This window comes from Sceloporus undulatus, chromosome 2, assembly GCF_019175285.1.
Source record: "Sceloporus undulatus isolate JIND9_A2432 ecotype Alabama chromosome 2, SceUnd_v1.1, whole genome shotgun sequence".
NCBI classification, from domain to species: domain Eukaryota; kingdom Metazoa; phylum Chordata; class Lepidosauria; order Squamata; family Phrynosomatidae; genus Sceloporus; species Sceloporus undulatus.
Genome location: NC_056523.1, coordinates 25,232,593 through 25,254,020, shown reverse-complemented (window position 1 = coordinate 25,254,020; position 21,428 = coordinate 25,232,593). Strand labels below are relative to the sequence as shown.

The 21,428-nt window shown below is 41.4% G+C and overlaps 1 protein-coding gene across 3 annotated transcripts in view; it reads left to right on the top strand.

The window, feature by feature from the left end:
• Nucleotides 1–21,428, top strand: part of FAM107A (family with sequence similarity 107 member A) — an 80,324-nt gene extending 58,896 nt beyond the window's left edge. For 2 of the 3 annotated variants that reach the window (XM_042447895.1, XM_042447896.1), the window contains 3 exons: nucleotides 10,421–10,595; nucleotides 16,382–16,538; nucleotides 20,120–21,428. In XM_042447895.1, coding sequence (XP_042303829.1) covers nucleotides 10,421–10,595; nucleotides 16,382–16,538; nucleotides 20,120–20,227 — 440 coding nt within the window. In that variant the 3' untranslated portion in view covers nucleotides 20,228–21,428. Of the gene's footprint in view, nucleotides 1–3,072; nucleotides 3,223–10,420; nucleotides 10,596–16,381; nucleotides 16,539–20,119 lie in introns of those variants that run through there. The other variant, XM_042447897.1, reaches the window with a different exon arrangement.

Sequence of the window (21,428 nt, the reverse complement as noted above, 5' to 3'; positions counted from 1 at the left end):
AGGCCAAAAGGCAGTGTGTTGTTAGTTTAATAAACATATATATATTATATAAGGCATAAAGAGAACTTCAAAATACTTTGTATGCTGAAAAGTGCTAAAGCAATTATCATCTCACTCTCTTTGTACAGCAGGCTTAGCTAGGATGTATTAAGTCTACATCTTCAGACCTATAGCAGTTTCATGCCACTGTAATTATCAATTCTCCATCTTATAAAATTCTGGGATTTGAAATTTTATGAGGGATTTAGAACACAAATGATCCAGAATGCCCTAGCAGAGACTATTAAGCATCTCACAAAACTATAAATCTCAGAATTCTGCAGAATGGGGACATGACAGTAAAAATGGCATAACATTGATGTAATTATAGTACAAGTATATTCTAAATCACTGTTCCACACATTTCTTAGCATGATTGGAAAGGAGCTCAAACTTAACTTCCCCAAAGGGTTGGATTGATATCATCCGCTTTTTAATTACCAGTAGCATCTACAATCTGAACCATAACCACAGATTTCTCTGCCTGATTATCTGATTATTACCAGTTTGGTAGATGAAGGCAACGCTGTGGATATTGCATATCTTGATTTCAGTAAGGCCTTTGATAAGGTCCCCATGACATACTTGCAAACAAGCTAATAAAAGGTGGGTTAGACAATGCAACTGTAAAATTGATTTGTAATTGGTTGACCACCTGAACGCAAAGGGTGCTCAGCAATGGCTCCTCTTCATCCTGGAGAGTAGTGACCAGTGGGGTGCCACAGGGTTCTGTCTTAGGCCCAGTGCTATTCAACAACATTATCAATGAGTTAAATGATAGAATAGGGGGCATGCTTATCAAATTTCTAGATGACACTAAATTAGGAGTAGCAGCTAATACCCCAGAGGACAGGATCAAAATTCAAAATCACCTTAATAGATTAGAAAGCTGGGCCAAAGATAACAAAATGAATTTCAGCACAGGCAAATGTAAAGTAATGCACTTAGGGCAAAATAATGAACTGCATAGATATAGGATGGGGGACACCTGGCTGAATGAGACTATATGTGAAAGGGATCTAGGCGTCCTAGTAGACCACAAGTTGAACATGAGTCAACAGTGTGATGCGGCAGCTAACAAGGCCAATGCAATTCTAGGCTGCATCAATAGAATACTGGGCACCACAATTCAAAAAGGATGTTGAGAAACTGGAGGGTGTCCAAAGAAGGGCAACCAAAATGGAAAAGGGTCCAGAAACCATGCCTTATGAGGAGAGACTTAGGGAGCTGGGTATGTTTAGCCTTGAGAAGAGATGGTTTAGAAGTGATATTGTTAGGAAGGATCAAATTAGGGGAATTATACAAAAGGCGTGTCCTAACAACGCATGCAGCAGGATCGTGTCCCTATGTGTATACCAAAGGTCATCTAGTCCAACCCCGGGGAGAAAGAGACTCGGATGCCAAAGGAAGTGCAATTAAAATATGAACATTTATTAAAGCCACACAACAAACGGGATCAAACACGCACACACACATTCAATGCTAAAGCAAGGGAGGGGTGGGTTTGGGAGTAAAGGAAAAGGATAGAGGCACCGTTGGGAATATTTACTTTCGAAGTCTTCTCCAAGACGTCGGATGTGAGGAATGGTGGATGGTGAGACATGGCCGTGGGAGCGGGGAAAGAAAGCGGTGGCCGCAGTGGCTAGGAGCTGAGTTTCAGCAGGCAAAGCTAATTAGAGGCCCGGTTACAGTGAGCTTGGCTTCGCTCAAGTGATTTCAGCAGAGCACAAGGCTCCAGGAACGCAAGCTCAGAGCGAAATGCTCTACAATCAAGGAACTCAGGCAAGGAACAACTGCTCAACAAGTCCACTGAAGGGCAAAAAGTGGGGTCCTTATATATTGCTAAACATAACCTTAGGCTATGGCAGCCTGGCAGACAAAAGGCTTGATGACTTATCTTTGTCTAAGCTGAAACTTACACAATGGATACACAAAGCATAGGTCTGCCACTTATTCAGGAGGAGTTAATACCTTGATGGTTGAGCCGTTAAATTAATCACTGGCTCATTAAAGAGGGAGCCATAGCTATTGTGCTCCTTGTCTCAGGTAGCTTGCGAATCTGTTATAGCAACTCCCAAAACTGCTGCTGAAAGGTTTAAACCTACCTTTTTTCCTTGACCATGCCTAGCAAGGGTTGCTGGCTACGAGGTCTGCTTGCTCTTGGGATAATGGCAGCTAGCGATGGGGTCAGTCAGGGGTCATGGCTTCACATTATATGGCCTCCAACATTTATATAAAACCATACTTGATAACAATATGACAGCCCTGTTTAAATATTTGAAGGGATGTCATATTGAGGATGAAGCAGACTTGTTTACTGCTGCTCCTGAGAATAGGACCTGGAGCAATGAATGCAAGCTACAAGAAAAGAGATTCCACCTCAACGTTAGGAGGAACTTCCTGAGAGTAAGGGCTGTTAGATAGTGAAACACACTCCCTTGGAGTGTAGTGGAGTCTCCTTCCTTGACAGGGGGTTGGACTGAATGGCCTTTGTGGTCTCATCCAACTCTATGATTCTATGATCTCAGGTGGGTTGCAGTCTAAATGAAGCAAATTTCATGCACCCTCCCCTCTTTGACAAGTAAACCTCAGCACGGAACTCAACAGCAGGACAGCCCAGATTGGTTTGGTATGGTTCAATGTGCCCCTCCAACCCCAGGAATTCCCCTCACTCCACATAAACTGTGTGCTGGATTTCCTGGATTCACTTATCAGATTCAAAATATTGACAGCTATTGAAAATCAGGGTGACTTCTCGTACACAGAGATTGATTCTTTTGTTTTTAAGGAAAACCATGGCTTATTTATAAAACATGTGATTCAGCAGGTGTGATCTAGCAAAAGTCTGCTATACCCTTCCTTTTTATTGATACCAGAGTAAATATTTGTCTGAAAGTCACTCAACCTGTCAAGTAAGTGCATGCTTCAGTTACCCTGAGCTTGCAGTGACCCATACAATCTTTTTGGCAATCATTCTAAATTTTTTCAACCTCACGATTCTGTTCTCTGCTAATCTGGGCATTCAGTGCAGTTCTTAAGTGCATTGTGAGCTGCACACTACAATTATTCACCTGTGCTGCTGCAGAAGATAGACGCTGGTATTATTAGGTGTAGAAAAGGGCAACCAAAATGGACTAGAACAATTCCTTTATGAAGCAAAGCACTGTTGGGCTAAGAAAAAAGGTGAGTAAAGAAAGAGATGATAGAGGTGTGTAACATTGGGCATGGCATGGAAAAAGGAACAAAGGGTTGGTTTTCTTCTTCTTTCATGATATTAGATCCTGGAGTCATCCACTGGAGCTGCATGGTGAGAGATGCAAGACTGATAAACTGATAAACTATTTCTTTACACTGTACTTAACTGCAGCATTCAATATCACAAGATCTTGTGGAGATTTCGAGTGTATATGTTTCCAAAAGATTAGACAAATTCTCAGAATATAAGGTTATCAGTGGCTACCAGTCATGATGGTTGTGTATTTCTTCCTGTATCAGTGGTAGTATGCCTATTTGCTGGGGAACACAAGCAGGAAGGTGCCACTGCCCTCATGTCCATCATTTAGGGTTCCTATGGACCTTTGACAGGCCAGTGTGTGCAAACAGAAGGCTAGACTAGATGGATCTTTGATCTGACACAAGCCAGGAGATGCTGCAGTAGTTTGCCTTTGCCTGGGCTTAGAGGGAAGGACAAGATTCTGCTTCCTCCTTTCCCTGCTGCTGAGTTATAATCATAGATTCTAAAAGGTGTTATTCACACTGAAAATAATCCAGAATGAAACCAAGTTGAATCTACATTGTACCCATGTTTCTCAAATGCACCCAATTCAGTTGGGGGGGGGGGGGAGAGACTGCCAAAAAAACCCATTTAATCCAGGCTAATCAATATCGGGGTTTTCCCTGAGATTTTTAAACTCTGCATTGTTGGTAGTGTAAATAACCAATGTGGATAGACCTGGGATAAAATGCAACATGCCAAAAAAAAAGTTCCAAATGAATTGGCATTGTGGTTTCCATCTTTATTCAAATGCTTGCATGTGTGAGCAACCGAACACACAGAGATGTGTATCAGTGTGGTTCCATAGTATGAATAACAAACCCAGAATGTGTGGTTGAGATTATTCACATCATCGCGCTAAAAACAATATCTGAATGACCCCATAGAGTTGGAAGAGACCAGAAGGGCCATCCAGTGCAACCCCATTCTGCCATGCAGGAACATGCAATCAAAGTACCCCCGACAGATGGCCATCCCTGCCTCTGTTTAAAGACCTCCAAATTTTTTAATTCAATTTGCACCAATGGAAGTAAGTCAAGGTTAAAGGGAGAAAATGGAATGAAGAGAGAGAAAGGGGGCATTTTAAAAGCAGTTGAAAAAATTAATTGGAACTGTCTTTGCTAAGCTGAGACAGGATATGAAATAGACTACTTTGGATGTTGGTAGACTTTCTTTCTTTGGCGGTCTTTAAACAGAGATTGAAATGTCATGTCTCAGGAATGCTTCATTTGTATATTCCTGTATGGCAGAGAGTTGGAGAGATGATCCTGGCAGTTCTTTCCAACTATGATTCTGTTTCCATAGGCTGCCACTCTTGGCCCCTCAGAATTTGATACGTTAGTTAAGAGCCTTTTGTGGTAGGATTCTTTGCCCTTTGGAAAATATTGCTGATGTAGATGATGGATATAGAAACATATACTGTTTCAGCTCCAAATCATACAGTGAGTTCTTACAGAAGAAGGGGAAAACTTTACTATGAAGATGCAAATCTATGTGGCGAATGTCATGCACAGGTGTACCACTAGCCTTAAGCTTCTCCTTCTGTAGCCCCCAGAACTGGTGAGATTTTCCCCTATAATTTCCCAATTTCCCCTGCAAGCCACCTGAGCTGCAAGGCTTGGAAGGCTGTTCCTAGGCTCCCAAGACTGCTAGTAGTACAGTAGTAGCATGTGAGCAATGGAGATTGCTGGGATGGCAACTCACTGCTTTGGGGAGAGGGAAGAATGAGTAAGGGGGGGGGGGTATGCATCTGGGTACATGTGTACTGCCATGCAGGAAGACACAGTCAAAGCACTCCTGACAGATGGCCATCCAGCCTCTGTTTAAAAACCTCCAAAGATGGAGCCTCCACCACATTCTGTGTGCAGCAATATAGGTGAAGAGATGGTTAAGAGGTGATATGATAGCCCTGTGTAAGTATTTGAAGGGGTGTCATACTGAGGCTTATTTTCTGCTGGTCCAGAGAATAGGACACAAAATAATGGACGCAAGATACAGGAAAAGAGATTCCACCTAAACATTAGGAGAGGAACTTGCAACAAGGGGACAAACGATGAGGATGAACTACTATTTTAAACAGGAAATGAACCCAGTAATTTGTATACCCTGGAAAGTAGGAAGATTCCCCTCCTCTTCTCTCCCTTCTGTTAAGTTAATTGCGTGCAAAACACTTAAATGCTTTGAACAGTTTGCAGCAACTGAAGTGAACCAAGGAGAAAGGGAGGATGTGGGAGGAAGAGAAAGAAGCCAGGGCATTCATTTTAAAAACAGCTTGGAAAGTGGAATGCAGAGGAGTAATGGGGACTGTCCCTACCAAACTGGACAACTGGAAGATATGGGCATGGGAGTGAGTCATTTTAACGTGTCAGCACAGCAGTGAGTCAGAGTGTCAGGAATCCAGTAAATGCAGAGAAACAAATGAAGTGGCACAAACAGGCTGGTGATCAGATTCCAGAAAACAATCAGACAAAGGACTAGTGGTCCTTGATCTTCTGGTCTAAGAAGAAGTGTCATTCATGTTTTGGAGCAGGTAGGCTTGTTTAGCAACTTCTCTCACGGACAAGTTGAGAACCAAGCATAGGAGAGTCCTTGGATAAGGGCCAACAGGACCTCTACTGGTTTATCAAGTTACTTGATTCCTTTCCCTCCGCTGCTAAGACAGCAAAAGCTCAGGCTGTTCAAACCCCACAGAGAAGATTCCCTGATTTTAACTTAACTGGTGGTGACTTACAGTGGGAAAAGATTCTGGGCTAAATCCAGTCCTTAGTCCCAACTGGAGGCAGACACATTGAAACAACTACCTAGTACAGTGGGCCCTTGATATCCACGGTCTTCCTCTCTCTTTTTTTTTTAACTGCCCTCTTGCTTCCCCAGCCTCATTGTTGTTTTCCAGTAAGTTGTGCCTTCTCATGATGTGGCCAAAGTAAGACAGCTTCAGTTTAGTCATTCTGGCTTCCAGGGAGAGTTCAGGCTTGATCTGTTCTAGGATCCAATTGTTTGTCTTTTTGGCCATCCACATCTCAAATGAATTAATTTTCTTCCTGTCACTATACAGCTCTGACATCTGTGCATGCTAATAGGGAACACAATGACTTGCACAATTCTAACTTTAGTATTCAGATGTATATCTTTACACTTTAGGATTTTGTCTAATTCTTTCATAGCTGCCCTTCTCATTCCTAATCTTCTGATTTCTTGACTGCAGTCTCTGTTCTGTTGTTCAGTGTTTGATCCAAGGTATGGGAAATCTTTAACTATTTCAATTTCCTCATTATCTAGGTTGAATTTATGTAAATCCTCCATGGTCATTATTTTTGTTTTCTTTATGTTTAACATTAGGCCTACTTTTGCATTTTTTTCTTTGACTTTCTTTAGTGATTGTTCCAAGGCTGTGATGCTTTCCACTAGTAGTAATGCTGCTGTCTGTTTATCTTAGATTGTTGCTATTCCTGCCTCCTATCTTTACTCCTCTGTCTTCCATGTCCAAACCTGTTCCACGTATGATGTTTTCTGCACATAAGTTGAATGGACAGGGTTATAAAATGCAGCCTTGCCTGACTCCTTTGCCATTTTGTTTCTCCATATTCTGTTTTTACTGTAATCTCTTGTCTTGAGTACAGATTTCTTATCAGGACTATCAGATGTGGTGACACTTCCATATCTTTAATAGCATTCCATAGTTTGTCATTATCTATTCAGTATTACACTTTTGTTATTGAAAAAAAGAGGAGTTGGTTACACGTAACCTGTTATTTGGAGTATGTTACATCCAAATCCCATTTAGCATATCTCTGAAAGAACGAATTTCAAGCTTCCGTAGTAAAGGAAGAATGGATTACTTAAGAGTACTTTGAAGAAATAACCAGCAAAGCTGTTCCTTTCTCCTTCTGAAAAAGTACCCAGGAACTGTGTGGCTCATTTGACACTAAAATACCCAAGTGGGAACACTTACTTGTCACAAAGAACAAAATGAAAGGTTCTCTGGCTTTTCCCTTCTATTGCCTTTTATTTCTAATTCAAAGAGTACAGTGAGATGTTTATTCTTCATCCATGCATACATATCCAAATATGTTAAAAATCCATTACAGATAATAATGTTTTATGGCCAAAATCCTGCCATTGGGCATGTATAATTCAGGCGGAAGCAATGCATGATTTTAGTAAGAAGATTTTATTTGGCAAGTAGACTTTTGTGAAATATACAGACAGCACAAAAAAGTAAAGTCTCCTGATCGTAGCAATATGTGAGATAGGGTAATTCAGAGCTTGAGTAAGGGTGGTCAGGGGGCATATAAAGCTTATGAAAATTTGTAACAGAGCAAGCTTGAGTATGAAGTTCTCTTAGGCCATAATACCATAGCTTTTCCTCACATAGCTTGCAGACTCTTATTGAGTTCAAAACTACAGAATTATTATTATTATTAGTTGTTGTTGTTGTTGTGTGTCTTCAAGTCATTTCTGATTTATTGCTACCCTCAGGGGTAAGGTTTGTTCAGAGGAGGTTTGCCTTTGCCTTTGAGGTTGAGAGAGTGTGACTTGCTCACATCACCCAGTGGGTTTCCATGGGTGAGAGGGGATTCAAACCCTGGTCTCCAGGGTTGTAGTCCAGCACTCAAACTACTATACCACCCTGGCTCTCTTTATAGTTTAGGCTCTTGTCTAGTTCTTTCATGACTGCCCTTCCCATTCCTAGTCTTCATCTTATTTCTTGACTGCAGTTTGTTAAAAACAGATTTAAAGATTAACATGTTTGGGATGAACTTATGAAGCCCAAAGGCCTTGATGAACAGCCAAGTGGTGTTTAAGATTAATTAGGCACCATCTCAAAAAGTTCGATTATTCACAAGAAAGAGCTGGTTATGGAGTTGTGTTGTTCTCACGTAAGTAAACCATAGATGCCCCTTGTATTGTATGAAGCAAAGATGATTTGCAGTAAGAAACATCTGTGAGCAAGAACAGCAATGGCCAGCATAAACAGCTTTGTTGTTGTGTGTCTCCGAGTAATTTTTTTTCTTATGGCAACCCTAAAGTGAACCTGTCCTGGGGTTTTCTTGGCAAGTTTCTTCAGAGGGGGTTTGCCATGGCCATCCTCTGAGGCTGAGAGCGTGTGACTTGCTCAAGGTCACCCAATGGGGTTTTATACTCGAGCGGGGAATCAAATCCTGATCTCCAGGGTGCCAGAGCTCAACCCACTGCATCATGTAAGTAAGCCATAGATGCCCCTCATATTGTATGAAGCAATGATGACTTGCAGCAAGGAACATCTCTGAGCGAGAACAGAAGTGGCCAACCTAAACAGCTTACCCCCTCCCTTTTTTATTTGCATAGCCAGCAAGGGTTTCTGAATCTCATGTAAAATAATTTGATGGAAAGAGTCACTGGACTTCAGTATTCCTGTGGTGTTTAATCTGAGCATTGCACTTTTCACCCCAATTATGCTGATCTAATCGGTTGTGATCTATTTTCCTCCCCATGGTTCCACCCCCTCGGTCGTAGCTGTGGGATGCTAGTCCTGCTAGCATGCAATGTGAAATTAGTTGTTCAACATTGTGAATGCTCCTCTTTTCAACCCCTCCCTCCTGTCTTCATGAATTTTTATCTGACTGTAATTCACTTAATTCTCACCTGCTTTTTCTCAGCTTTCACTTTGACTTTGGAAAAGTTTCACAGGATTCAGTTCCTCAGTCACAAGGGACGTCATGGGCGAGGGCGTAGAGAAGGGAGAAATAATGTTCATTTTGAACACTTTTCCAGACATTGTTGGGCTGCAACTCCCTAATTCTGACCAACAACCCTATATGGAGGTTGGCAGTACCATGTTCATTGTTGCATCTCCAGCCACACTTACACCTATGCAACTAGTGTCCATATTAATGTTTCCTTTGGGTAGGCAAACATTCCCATATTAATATTAGAGTACCCATGTGTCCTGCTTTGGTGAGAACCATCTTTTTCATGAAGGGCTGGCCAGTCCAAGTTCAGGATAAAGAAGAAGAACCCCAAGAAGAGAGGAAAACAGGGACCTTGAAGTTGACCATGAACTATTGATTCATTTAAACAAGACTGGAGAAATGTTGTCAGATTTATGAAGAAGAATTGGAATAATGTAATAGTTTTAGGATTTGAAATATAATAATATACTATTAAGTAGAAATGTCATATTGTAGTTAGTAATATAAGCATGTAATTTTTATTATGAATTAGAGGGAGTAGGAGTAAGTGATAATGCTAACCTTAGGTTGATAAGTGGGAAGCCACATGTATTTCCTTGTATATGTTTATATTTCTGTTTGTGTTTTAGGGAGGTTGTAGTTTAGTTGGAGGATTAGGGATTTACATGTTATCCTTGAAAGTTGTTTTAGGTTAAAGATTGCTTGTTTTTCTGTGTGCCTTCCATTTGGTTCCAATTTATGGCAACCCTAAGGTGAAGCTATCATGGGGTTTTCTTGGCAGGTTTCTTCAAGGGGGGGGGGGGGGGTGCCATTGCCATCCTCTGAAGCTGAGAGCATGTAATTTGCCCAAAGTCATCCAGTGGGTTGACATGCCTGAGCTAGGATTTGTACCTGGTTTTCATCTGTAAAATGTTGCAGGGTATGAAATAGTGATTGGTTCCAGGACCCCCGGTGAATACCAAAATCCATGGATGCTCAAGTCCCATTATATACAACGGCATAGTAAAATGGTGTCCCATATATTATATATATATAGTCGAGCCTCTATTTTCAGAGGGGATCTGTTCCTGACCACCACCACCCGTGAAAACAGAGTTTCTCATATATTCAAGCTCCACTGGCTTGCATATAGGTGCGTGGCTGTAGGAGCGTGCATGCCTGTGCCATGGTCACACACCCCATTATTTCCCCTTCTGTTTGCCCCTTGCGCATAAGCGTGGTTTCCAAAACCGCAAGAATGGACAGAGGACTGTACATACCTTTGTGAAATATTTTCAAGCGGTGGAGGGTTGAGTCCGTGGATACAGAGGGGCAGCTGTATGTGAAGCCAGACTTGAGCTATGCCACATTTTCTCTAAAAATGCTGTTTATTTATTATCTTAGTTGAGAGACGTTCTCATTTTCTCTCTCTCTCTCTCTCTCTTCCCTCCCCCAGCATCTATGTATTCTGAAATACAAAGAGAGAGGCCTGGTATTGGTAATATCATGGCTCATCCAGACTATTTTGATGGGAACCCTGATCTGATCAAACCTAAAAAGCTGCTCAATCCTGTGAGAGCCTCAAAAAGCCACCAAGAACTTCACAGAGAGCTCCTTATGAATCACAAAAGGTAAGAAGGAAAATGGCGACATATTTGCTTAAAATACTATACCTCAAGGAATGTCATAGAATCATAGAGGTGGAAGAGACCACAAGAGCCATCCAGTCCAACTCCATTCTGCCATGCAGAACTGTAGAATTATGAAGAAAAAAGAAATCACTGCAAACATGAACCACTAACCCTTACAGTTTATCCCACTTGCAAATGCTGAAACATATTTTTCAACCCTACAATGCAGAATGTTCTTTTCTGCCAAGGCTTTGCTCTGTAGCTAGGAACATAGGGTAATGTCATGTGTCTTCCTGGGGACCACTGGTATGTAAGGGTTCATTTACACCGTAGAGATAATGCAGTTTGACACCACTTTAAATGCTGTAGCTCTATCCTATGGGATCCTGGGTTATATCATTTTACAAGGACTTTTGCCTTATTTGCCAAAGAGTGCTGGTCCCTCACAAAATTATAAATCCCAGAATCCTGTAGGATGAAGTCATGTCAGTTAAAGTGATGTCAAACTGCATTATTTCTACAATGTAGACGCATCTTATGATTTGCAGAACTCCAGAGCACAGAGTCATAGGAAAGAGAACTATGAGAAAAGAAGAGTCAGTCAGTTTTGAAAGGAGGCTCTCAGTAACCCAAGGGGCTCCATGGTACTAGTATTCAGAGGTCATGTTAGTCTGGATTTGTATGCATTTTCTCACAGACATCTTTCTCCCTGTTAGTCTCAAAGGTGCTACAAGATCCCTTTTTCATCAAGGGACTGGAATTATTTAAAGCCCCCTTCAGAAACTGCTTACAACTTTACAAGTTTTCCTTCACAGACATGAGGATTGGGAACTGGATATTTATTTTGGTGGAAAGCCCTCAGTGTGGGCAAAAAATATAATAGGGGATGGAGAACCTGTGTCCTTCCTCATATTTCTGGCTCCAGTTCCCATCAGCCCCACCTAGCCTGGCCAGTGATGAAGCATAGAAGGATTCAAGTTTCTCTCTCATTATATAGGGACTTTTTGTGGTAAGCAACACTTGGGTGATCTATTGCTTATTGGTAATGTCTTTGTATTAAATTATAATTTTATTTAAAAATAAAAAATAAAAAGGGCTACATGGTCAAAATAGGTTCTCCTGATACAGAGTTGGATTATTATGTTCCATTGTGAACTCTGAATTCCTGCTCATGGAGTTAATTGGATTGGCTCCATAATGCCCAATAAAGTACGGGACACATGGATCTTTTCTTTATCAAAATCTTCATCCTTACTATCTCACAGCCCAGGATAACTTCCATCAGTCAGTAGAACCCTAACACATGCAGCACTGTTTATTTTACTGGACTTTAATCCCAGGCGTTCGGTATTTGATCAACTGAAGTTGAAAAGATGGTTTGTGTCTGTCATCTGTCATTAGCCACAGAAACATTCAGTAAACTATAATCTGAAATGAATGGGCTGATAACATGGGGCAGCCTGTGAAATGAAGCACGCATGGATGCCTCAGGGGAGTAACCTTTGGTTTCTCAGCAGGGCAAATCCAGACAGACAAGATCCATGCAGGTGATGTGATTTACCCAGAGGATACTTGCAGTGTACCTGTGTTAAATCACAAGTGTACAGAACATATACTGCTGGAACTAAAGAGTGACTTTTGTTGAAAATACTTTCCTTCGCCCATTGTGAGAACTAATTATCTAATGCTGCTGCCCTAAACACAGCAATTTGGTCAAAGATTTTGAGTGGGACTGGCTTCTAAATAAATATGCATAGGATTGTGCTTACTTTTCAACTATCCCAATTCTGGCAGGAAGAGTATTGATTAATTACCTGTCATCCAGTCTTTTCAGCTTCTTTTAAAATGTCCCATATTATCTCCCCTCTTTTTTGTACAGTTGGCCTTCCATATCCACAGATTCTTTATCTATGGATTCAACTAAAAATACATATAAATTCCAAAAAGCAAACCATGATATTGCCATTTTATATATGGGATACCATTTTACTGCACCATTGTATACAATGGGACCTGAGCATCCATGGATTTTGGTATCCATGGTGGGTCCTGGAACCAAACCCCAGCAGATACCAAAGGCCCACTGTAAATAAATAAATTTTCCAAATTCTGGTTAACAAAAAAATATACAAGGATGGCTTGGTTAATGGGGTGCAAGTAGTGGGATCCTTCCCTCCTGGAAACTTCATTTTAAACCCAAAACCTGCTCCAGGATAGGTTTTGCCCAGTCAATATGCCTGCACAAGCACCCCCAATTTGGTCTTGTTTGAGGTCAGACAGACATTTTGTCGATATCTTACTTGACTCCTCAGCATTGCTGGCCATGCCACAATCCAACTGCAGCTTGCTGAGCCACTTTCATCTCACAGTATCGCCTAACATCAGTGCAGAACTGCCTTCTGTCATTATCTGCTACCACCTTTTATATCATTAGTTCTTGGATATGTGCATGAGAGAGTGTCTTTATGTGAATGGTGATTCCCTTTGGTGCATAAATAAAACTACATTTGGACTTGCATTCTGGAGTTGCTGTTTCTCAGAACCAATATGCATAGGGGCAGTACAGACCACCCCTTTTGGGGCAGTCTGTAAGCGCCTGTTTTTGGTCTGCAGCATTGCCGTAACAACCAAACCAGCCGGCAATGTTGCGGACCAAAAAAAAGGGCTGCCTAGAGCGGCTCCTTTTTGGGATATCATAAGGGCTGCATCGCAGCCCTTACTACGTCTCTTCCTTTGCATGACGTGTGGGCACTGTGATGCCCACACATCATACACACACACCCCAAGTCAAAGAATGTAAACCATGGTCTGTTCTAAGATTTCCCAAACCCTACAAGAGGCCATTTGTAAAGATATTTCTGCTAGACAAAAAGAGGAGGTTAAAGGAGGTGATAAATATCCTGTTTCCCAGCAGCCACTACTTTTATTTGTTTTACAGAGCATGTTTGTGTTTGAAAAAGCAAGCAGAGAGCAGTTAGCACATGTCATTCAAAACTGCTAATGCAGGAGAGGAACTCAGATTTATTTTTAAAAGCCAATGGAAAGCTTATCATAAGATGAACAAGGATGATCAGATGCTAATTTTCTTCTTTTTGTCAATGTATTTATTTGTTTAATACAATTATTCCCTGCCTTTCAGTGGAAAACGTCCTGTTGAAGCAGCTTGCAGAAACTTAAAACAAGAACAAAAAAATGCAAACCAAATTATAAGCACCTAGACCTAAGAAAGTGTGTTAATATAACCATGAATGATACAGAATGTTTTGTTGTTCATTGTTGCGTCCCTTAAAATGATTTCCGATTTACAGTGACCCTAAAGTGAATCGATCATAGGGTTTTCTTAGCAGGTTTCTTCAGAAGGGGTTTGCCATTGTAGAGTTTTATCCTGGTTTATCCCAGGTCTATTCTTACCAGTTATTCACACAGCCAACAATGCAAATCTTTTAGATAAACTCGGGGAAAACCCCTGAGATCAGTTAACCTGGGTCAAGTAGGTTTTTTGGCAACCCCCCCCCCCAAAAAACCCCTTACTCTGGTGCATTTGAAAGGCAAGCATGTGAATAACAAATATTCAACCCACATTCTACTGGGATTATTTTCACCGTCTGAATAACCCCTAGTCCCACACTCAAACCACTACAACATGCTGGCTCTCTGGCAGTAACAGAAATTACATTATTTGTCTTGAGTGATACTAAAGTTGGAACAGTGGGGAAAGATATTCAGCTTCTGTGGTGCTGAACTCCAAAATGGAAATGGATAATCATAGAGCAAACAGAGATACCCAGGGATGATTTTTAAATGGGGGAATACCAATACCTGAAACACTAATGCTAGAGTCATGCATGTGATTACTGATTGAATTACTCCCCCTGCTGGATGAAAGGAAGAAATGATCTACACTTTTTAAAACTGGGTGATCTTAATAAGATCAATTGTATACTTCATTGAAACTGATTATTTATTATTGTAGTTCTTTCATCTTATTTTTATGGCTACACCTAGATGATCATAGGACAATAAAAAAAATTGGTGAAACATCTTTGCTCTGATGGATATGGATCCTGGTATGTGTAGCATAGTTTGAGACTATTGAGATTATCACACTGGGCAGGAGGTATCGCTCCCATCCTTACCCTGTCCTTATCACATCGACACTTATCCCATCCTTCTCCTTTCAGTGACACCACTCATTGTATTAACTTGAGTTTCCATTAATACAAACTGATGGGGCCATTCCATTTGAAGGATGGGACAAGGATGGGATAAATGTGATGTCATTTGAAAATCTTATTGCAATTGTGTGATAAGAACATGCTAAGAATGGGATAATGACAATGTCGTCTGAAAATCTCTGCGTGATTGGGTGGGAAGGGCGGGACAGGGACAGGACAAGAACGTCCCGTCCCCCATGTGATACTCTCCAAAAGTCCAAAACACACTGCAGAAATAGTCCAGTCTGAGACTGCTTTAACTGCCCTGGATGAATGCTAGGCAATCCTGGGAGTTGTAGTTTATTGTGGCACCAGTGTTCTCTGTCGAAGAAGGCTAAATGTCTCACAAAACTACAGGTCCCAGGCATTGAGCCAAGGCTTTTAAAGTGGTCTCAAACTGGGTTATTTTTGCAGTGTGTTTTGGACATATGACTCAAAGTTTGATTTCCCACTTGACCATGGGACACATCGGGTGACCTAGGGCAAGTTGCATGCTCTCAGCCTCAGGGGAAGGCAATGGCAAACATCCTTTGAAGAAATCCTGCCAAGAAAACCCCATGATGGGTTCACCTTAGGATGAGCATAAGCCAGAATCAACTTGGAAGCACACAACATGAACAACAAATTATAGGCACCCAACTGATCCACCTTGAGGCTTCCAAATGTCTTTTTGTTGCCATGCAATTGTAGGAACCTCACGAGGATTTATGGGCCTCTTGCTTCTCGCCGCTTCTTCCTGGGGAATGGAACCTCTGCTGTGCTCAGTCAGCCAGAATCCATGTAAGAAGATCCCTTGCAGCCAACTCTCTGCCACTTCCTATCATACACATACACTTTCAGACAAGCTTCACTGTGAGGAAGATCTTGCCAATGCAGACCACTCATTTTCACTGCTCTTGCAGGTTTCTCTGGAAGTTGGATTGGTAATGGCAACCTCTTCCTGCCAGGGCTAGTCTGGTGCTTGAACAAGTTGCATTTCTCTGTAGAGTTTCTGCATGGGAGGCTTATTTTTCCCTAGAACCAGTACTGGGAAACCCAATTTCCTGCTGAACCTATGTTCCTTTATGTGTTTGCAGCCCCGTTTTGAAGTACATACATTGGTATTTAGAACACAGACAGTATATACCCTCCAATATTCCACAAATAAAAACTTGGACAAATAAGTAATTTGATAGATTTCAGTTTGCAAGAAAAAGAGAAATATGGGAAGAAATTGTAGATAAATTATAAATTATAAATAAATATAATTATTATAGATATAAGTATTATATTTATAAATATTATAACATTTTATATTTATAAATATACATAATATATACATTATTTTTATATTTATAAATATAAATATTTATTTATATTTATATTATTGTATTCTATTTTAAATGTATTATACTGTATTATGTCATTGTACATATTGTGGAAATGATATGGTATCATATATTTAACTGTTTCAAACATGTCCTATTGACAAGAGTAAATGTTGGGAGAAAGGAGCATGTGACTGGATAAAGTTTTCTCCTCCAGCACTTAAATTCAATTTCAGCTTATGCATTTTCTTCTCTCCATCCATAGAGGATTAGGAGTGGAAAGCAAACCAGAACTTCAGCGGGTGCTGGAGCATCGGCGACGAAACCAGCTGATACGACAGAAGAAAGAAGAAGAAGAGGCAAAAAAATTAAAATCTCCTTTTGAACAAGAGCTCTTGAAGAGGCAACAAAGGCTGGAACAGGTAGGAAGCCATTCTGAAATTCTAAAATCATAGAATCTTAAAGTTGGAACGAACCACAAGGGATATCTAGTCTAACCCGCAGGAATACACAATGAAAGCACTCCTAAAAAATCCAACCTCTGTTTATATACTTCCAAAGATAGTGAGTCTATCATATAGTTGTGCATATAGTTATCTTCAATAACACAGACCTGTGATTTTAAAAAAAAAAAAACACCTTTTTTCAGCATCGTAGCTGTTTTTAATGTCTTTTGGGGTGCTGAATTCATAAAACACAATAAAAATGTGTTTCACCAATTTGATATTTTTATCGATTCAGTTTTGATCCCTACGTGCAGACTCTGATGTTCCAGTGTGATTTCTTTTAGTGCTTTTGGGTGGATTTTTGTGTCTCATATCAGCAAACTAAAGTGTTTTGAAAGTCTGTTAGACATAGGCGCGTTACAGACCGCCCGTTTGGGGTGGCCTGTTACCGGCCCTTTCCCCGCCGGATCGGGGCCTCAGGTGCCACAACGGCAGCCTCCGAGGCCCTGATCTGCCACTTTCCAGGCCACGGGGAAGCTGCAAAAGGCCACTTCCCCGCGGCCTGGAAAGGGGTGTCCTTGGGGCTTCAAGCCCCAAGGACACCCGGCGACGGTGGGGAGGAAGAGAAAGGGGCCGCTTGGCCCCTTTCTCCTCTGCATCACTGGCGCAGCCATGTAAAGGCCGCGCCCAGCGATGCAAAGCTGGAAGGCGCTCCGAAACGGAGCTCCTTCCGGGGCCGCAGAAAGGGCACCCTAGGCACCCTCGCGCGGCCCCACTACGTCACAACCACGCTGCCCCGTTTAGAGGCACCGCAGTCGTGACATAGTCACGGCAGCGCCCGTGTGCATAGGGTGCCGCCATTTTGTACAGACTTGGTCCGTACTAGGATTAGGGGCATCAAAAAGTGACACCCCTTCCTAACCCCAGTACGGACCCAGTCTGTACTTTTATGCCCATTTGTAATGGGCCTTAAAGTCTGTTAGGCTGAAAGACTTAAACTCTTTCTTACTCTTTGCAAGATAATTCTGTGAAGGATCACTTCATTCAATCACATATTACAATATAGAAATGTAAAAACAAATATAAATATAAAATCTGTTCCATTGTAGAATAGACTGTAGTGAAGATGTTTCCCCTCTTTGGAGATGTTTAAACAAAAGCTGGACTTTTTTTAGAAGTCCTTGAGTTGTATTTTCCTGCATGGCTTCGGATTGTACTAGTTGGCTTTTGCGGTCTGTTCTATGATTCCATGAGTCTACAAGCTTTCTCATTCAAACTCTGGATTCAATTTGTGACATGGTTTTGTGTTCTATTACCTTTTGCCCAGGATTCACAGGAATATCCTACAAGTTTTCAAATAACTATTTGGATAAATGGTTACAATCTGTGTTCTTCTCTCAGCAATGTGATTATAGCCACAGGATTCCTAAGCCTCCAGCCTTGATGGCTGAGCAGCTGCGTTTCTATCTTTATCTTATGCCATTTACCAGCTGTTAAATCCCATTGAAATCACTTGGAACTCTAAGCTTGTAAACAGTTCCAGAATATTTCAGGGTTTTTTTTATTAATCATCCTAAAAGAGCGGGAGGTCCCCAATATGTTACCCATTGCATTCTGGCAAGATGAAGATTTTAATTATGCTGTTGATAAACCTGTGCACACATCACCTGAAGGCATAACATCTTGCTATGTTATCAACATCTTGCTGTGTTCATGCTTCTTTTGGTTAATACTGGCAGGTTCCTTCTCTCTGAACGTGCCTAATCACAGGCAATTCCCAACAATGCAAGACATGCCCTGATGTACTGAATGTTTCATGCCTTTGGGGAAGCCCTACATGAGCTTAGCTGGAAAGCTGCAGTTAAGCTTTTTTTTTATTAAAAGACATACCTGAAGCTCATTTAAAGGAAATGCTCTTGTATTTAATTAAGAATTTCCTTACTGTCCGCTTTTATTTTCATGCCTCCTAATTATTTTTATTAATTATTTTGGTTTTAATCATTTCCAAAGTGAAATCAAACTAGTAGTAAAAGACAGGAAAATACAATATCCAAATGTATATTAATTAAGAGCTTTTAGCAGCTGCCTGGCATTTTCTAATAAAGATTGAGTCTCCCGTATCTGAAATGCTTGAGACCAGAAGTGTTTTGGATTTTGGGGGAAAAAAATTGGATTTTGGATTTTGGCCATCAACCAGTCTGAAATCCCATTGTCGGTTCCTGGGAAAGACCACCAAGTCTTCATTACATTGCAAGATGTCATCAAGCACCTCCAGAGGCTAGTTATCAGATATAAATATTAGTTCTAAAACCTAGTCTTCTCATGCACACAGACAGCATCCATCTCTGTGCACACAGTTGTGCTCTGTGTGCACAGAGAAATTCTCCCATGCAATATGTCATCCTCAGACCTCAGTCTGAGCCCCTTCCATTTTCCATGGTCTTCACTTCAGACAGGTAATTATCACCCCTCTGCATCCCTCAAACTCTGCTATGTAATTTCCATTTCAGTTAGCTCTGAATGCTGTGTCTGTTTGAATTACTATTGGCCAGTTACAAACCGGCATTTGGGACGTCCGGAGGACGTCCCATTTTAAAAAAGGGGCATCTCTTCTAGACGCCCCTGAGCCTAATACGGACTCCGTCCGTACAAGATGGCGCCGGCCCTTCTACATGGCCGGCGCCATCTTTGCGTATCGGACGCTGAGCGTCCGTACGCGTCGCGTCCTTTGTGACGTAGCGAGTGCGCCCCTGGGACCTCGCTATTTGGAGCTTCTTTTTCAGTCTGCATGGGAGCCGCGCCGTGTGAAGGCTCCGGCTCCCCCGCGGACTAACCGGCGGCGGCGGCAGACCACCGCAAAGCGGCGGTTTGTATCCCGCCACTGTGTGTTTGATTGCATACTTGCTAATTTCACAATAAAACATTCCTAATTCATCCAAACTTGGAGTCCTCCTCAGTGAGTACTGGTATACACAGGTGCCAACCACCCTAAAGGTTACCCAACCTCTTACCGAACTTAAGCTGATTTATCTCTGTCAACATCATGGTTACTAAAGTGAAACTGACAGTTGGTGGGGACCCATCAGTACTCCGACCTTTCTTTAGGTAACACTGTAAACATTGTCCCTCCCTGCTCATGGTGGTTTGACTGCCATATGAAGTTCTAGTTATGGTTTACAATATAAACTGTCAATAGCACATGCCATGATTTGGTGTGGTGCTTGGCCTGAATCAGGGGCTCTTGAAACCAGTCATCCTATTCATCATGCCTCTCAAATGACCATTGCCTTGCCTGTGTTAACTTCCTGGGGAAAAATTGATCTCTCTGCGATTTTTTTCATGCCAGACCTAATTTTGTTAAATATTTGATTATCACCTAGGAATTTGTCTGTTCTGTGCAATCATGCTGACCACATGTTCACAGAGTAGTCTCTGACAATGCTGGCTCTTCAGCCCCCTATGGATAGACATGACTTGTCAACCTTGTCAACAGGGAATACCTTTACATTTACATTTACCTTTAATTTAATTAATATCTTCTGCCTTTCTTCCACCAGCTGGAAAGGGAACAAGAGAAGGAAGAAGAAAATGAACCCGAATTTATTAAAGTGAAAGAAAACCTGAGGAGAACATCGCTCCTTACTGGGACCGAGAAGGTTGCCTAATAGGCATCAGCTGAGACCAAAGTGTACAAGAACCTTCTGCTTCTTTGAATACCTTCATGCTGACATCTTTGTAAACAGTGGCCGTTTGCAGTCTGTGTCATTGGGGGCTACTTCCTGTTTATTAATGCTTGCTCCAATAGAAATCCCAAGAGGGGCATTTACATTGGGTAAAGAGTAACACCCAAAACAAACGTGCGGTATTCTACCAGTAGAGTACGCAGATGAGAAAAAGGTGAGGGAAGACAGACTGAGTTTTCTTTGCAAGAACTAGGACCATGTCAATGCCCTTTCTCCATTGCTTATGATTAACCCTTGACCTAACCTTTTGAGATTCGGCATGTGTTCAGGATGGAAGCATTTGGGGAGTGGAACATGCTACGCAAATAGGGGTTTGTTAAATGCCGCAATTTCAAGTTTCAAAATACTTGAAACACTGCTGGTATCAAAATCTCTAGTATGCTAATCTAACTGTTGGAAGAAGTTTGTTAGAAAACCAGTGAGGATGGGGGGGAAGCATCCGTCAGCAGGGAAAACACTAGCTATGTTTTAAAGCACATTTGTCTATACTTGCATGATCTGTGCTGTATCTACCACAACACCATCCAGCCAATGTTATTGTTTCAATAGACCACTGCAAGGTGGAGAAAACTTGGGATGCTTCCCAAGTTTGTAGAGAAAATTTTAATGCCTGGACTCTGAAATGAGGGGCAGGGATAGGCTGAACATGTGTCAGAAGAAATGTCTAGGGGCTGCACAAAAGGGAGAAGAAATCACACGTACTGAACATTTAAACTGATTCACTTGTGTGTGTGTTTTAATGGCAAAGCCAGGATTGTTAGAAGAAGCCAAGAGAAACTGGGAAATTAGATGGTAAACAGTGCATGTGTGGAGGCCAAAAAATCATGAACAAAGGGTGGTTTGACACTGAAGCCCATTGAGGCTTTGTTTTTACGCACAATTGGTGGGGAATTAAAGGAGAAATTCCAGTGTTTTAATATAACATTATCTAGTGTTCTTCTATGAAGCTATACCTTTCCTCCTGGCCAATATCCAAATATAATGTTTACTCACAACTAAATCTTTTCCACTAAAGGTGCCGGCAGCTTCAATTAAAAGTTTATTTCTTGCAATTTCAGCCCACATTATGATTTTCTGTTTGTTCTGTCAAGGGAACTAGTAATAAACTGATCTGTTTATTAGA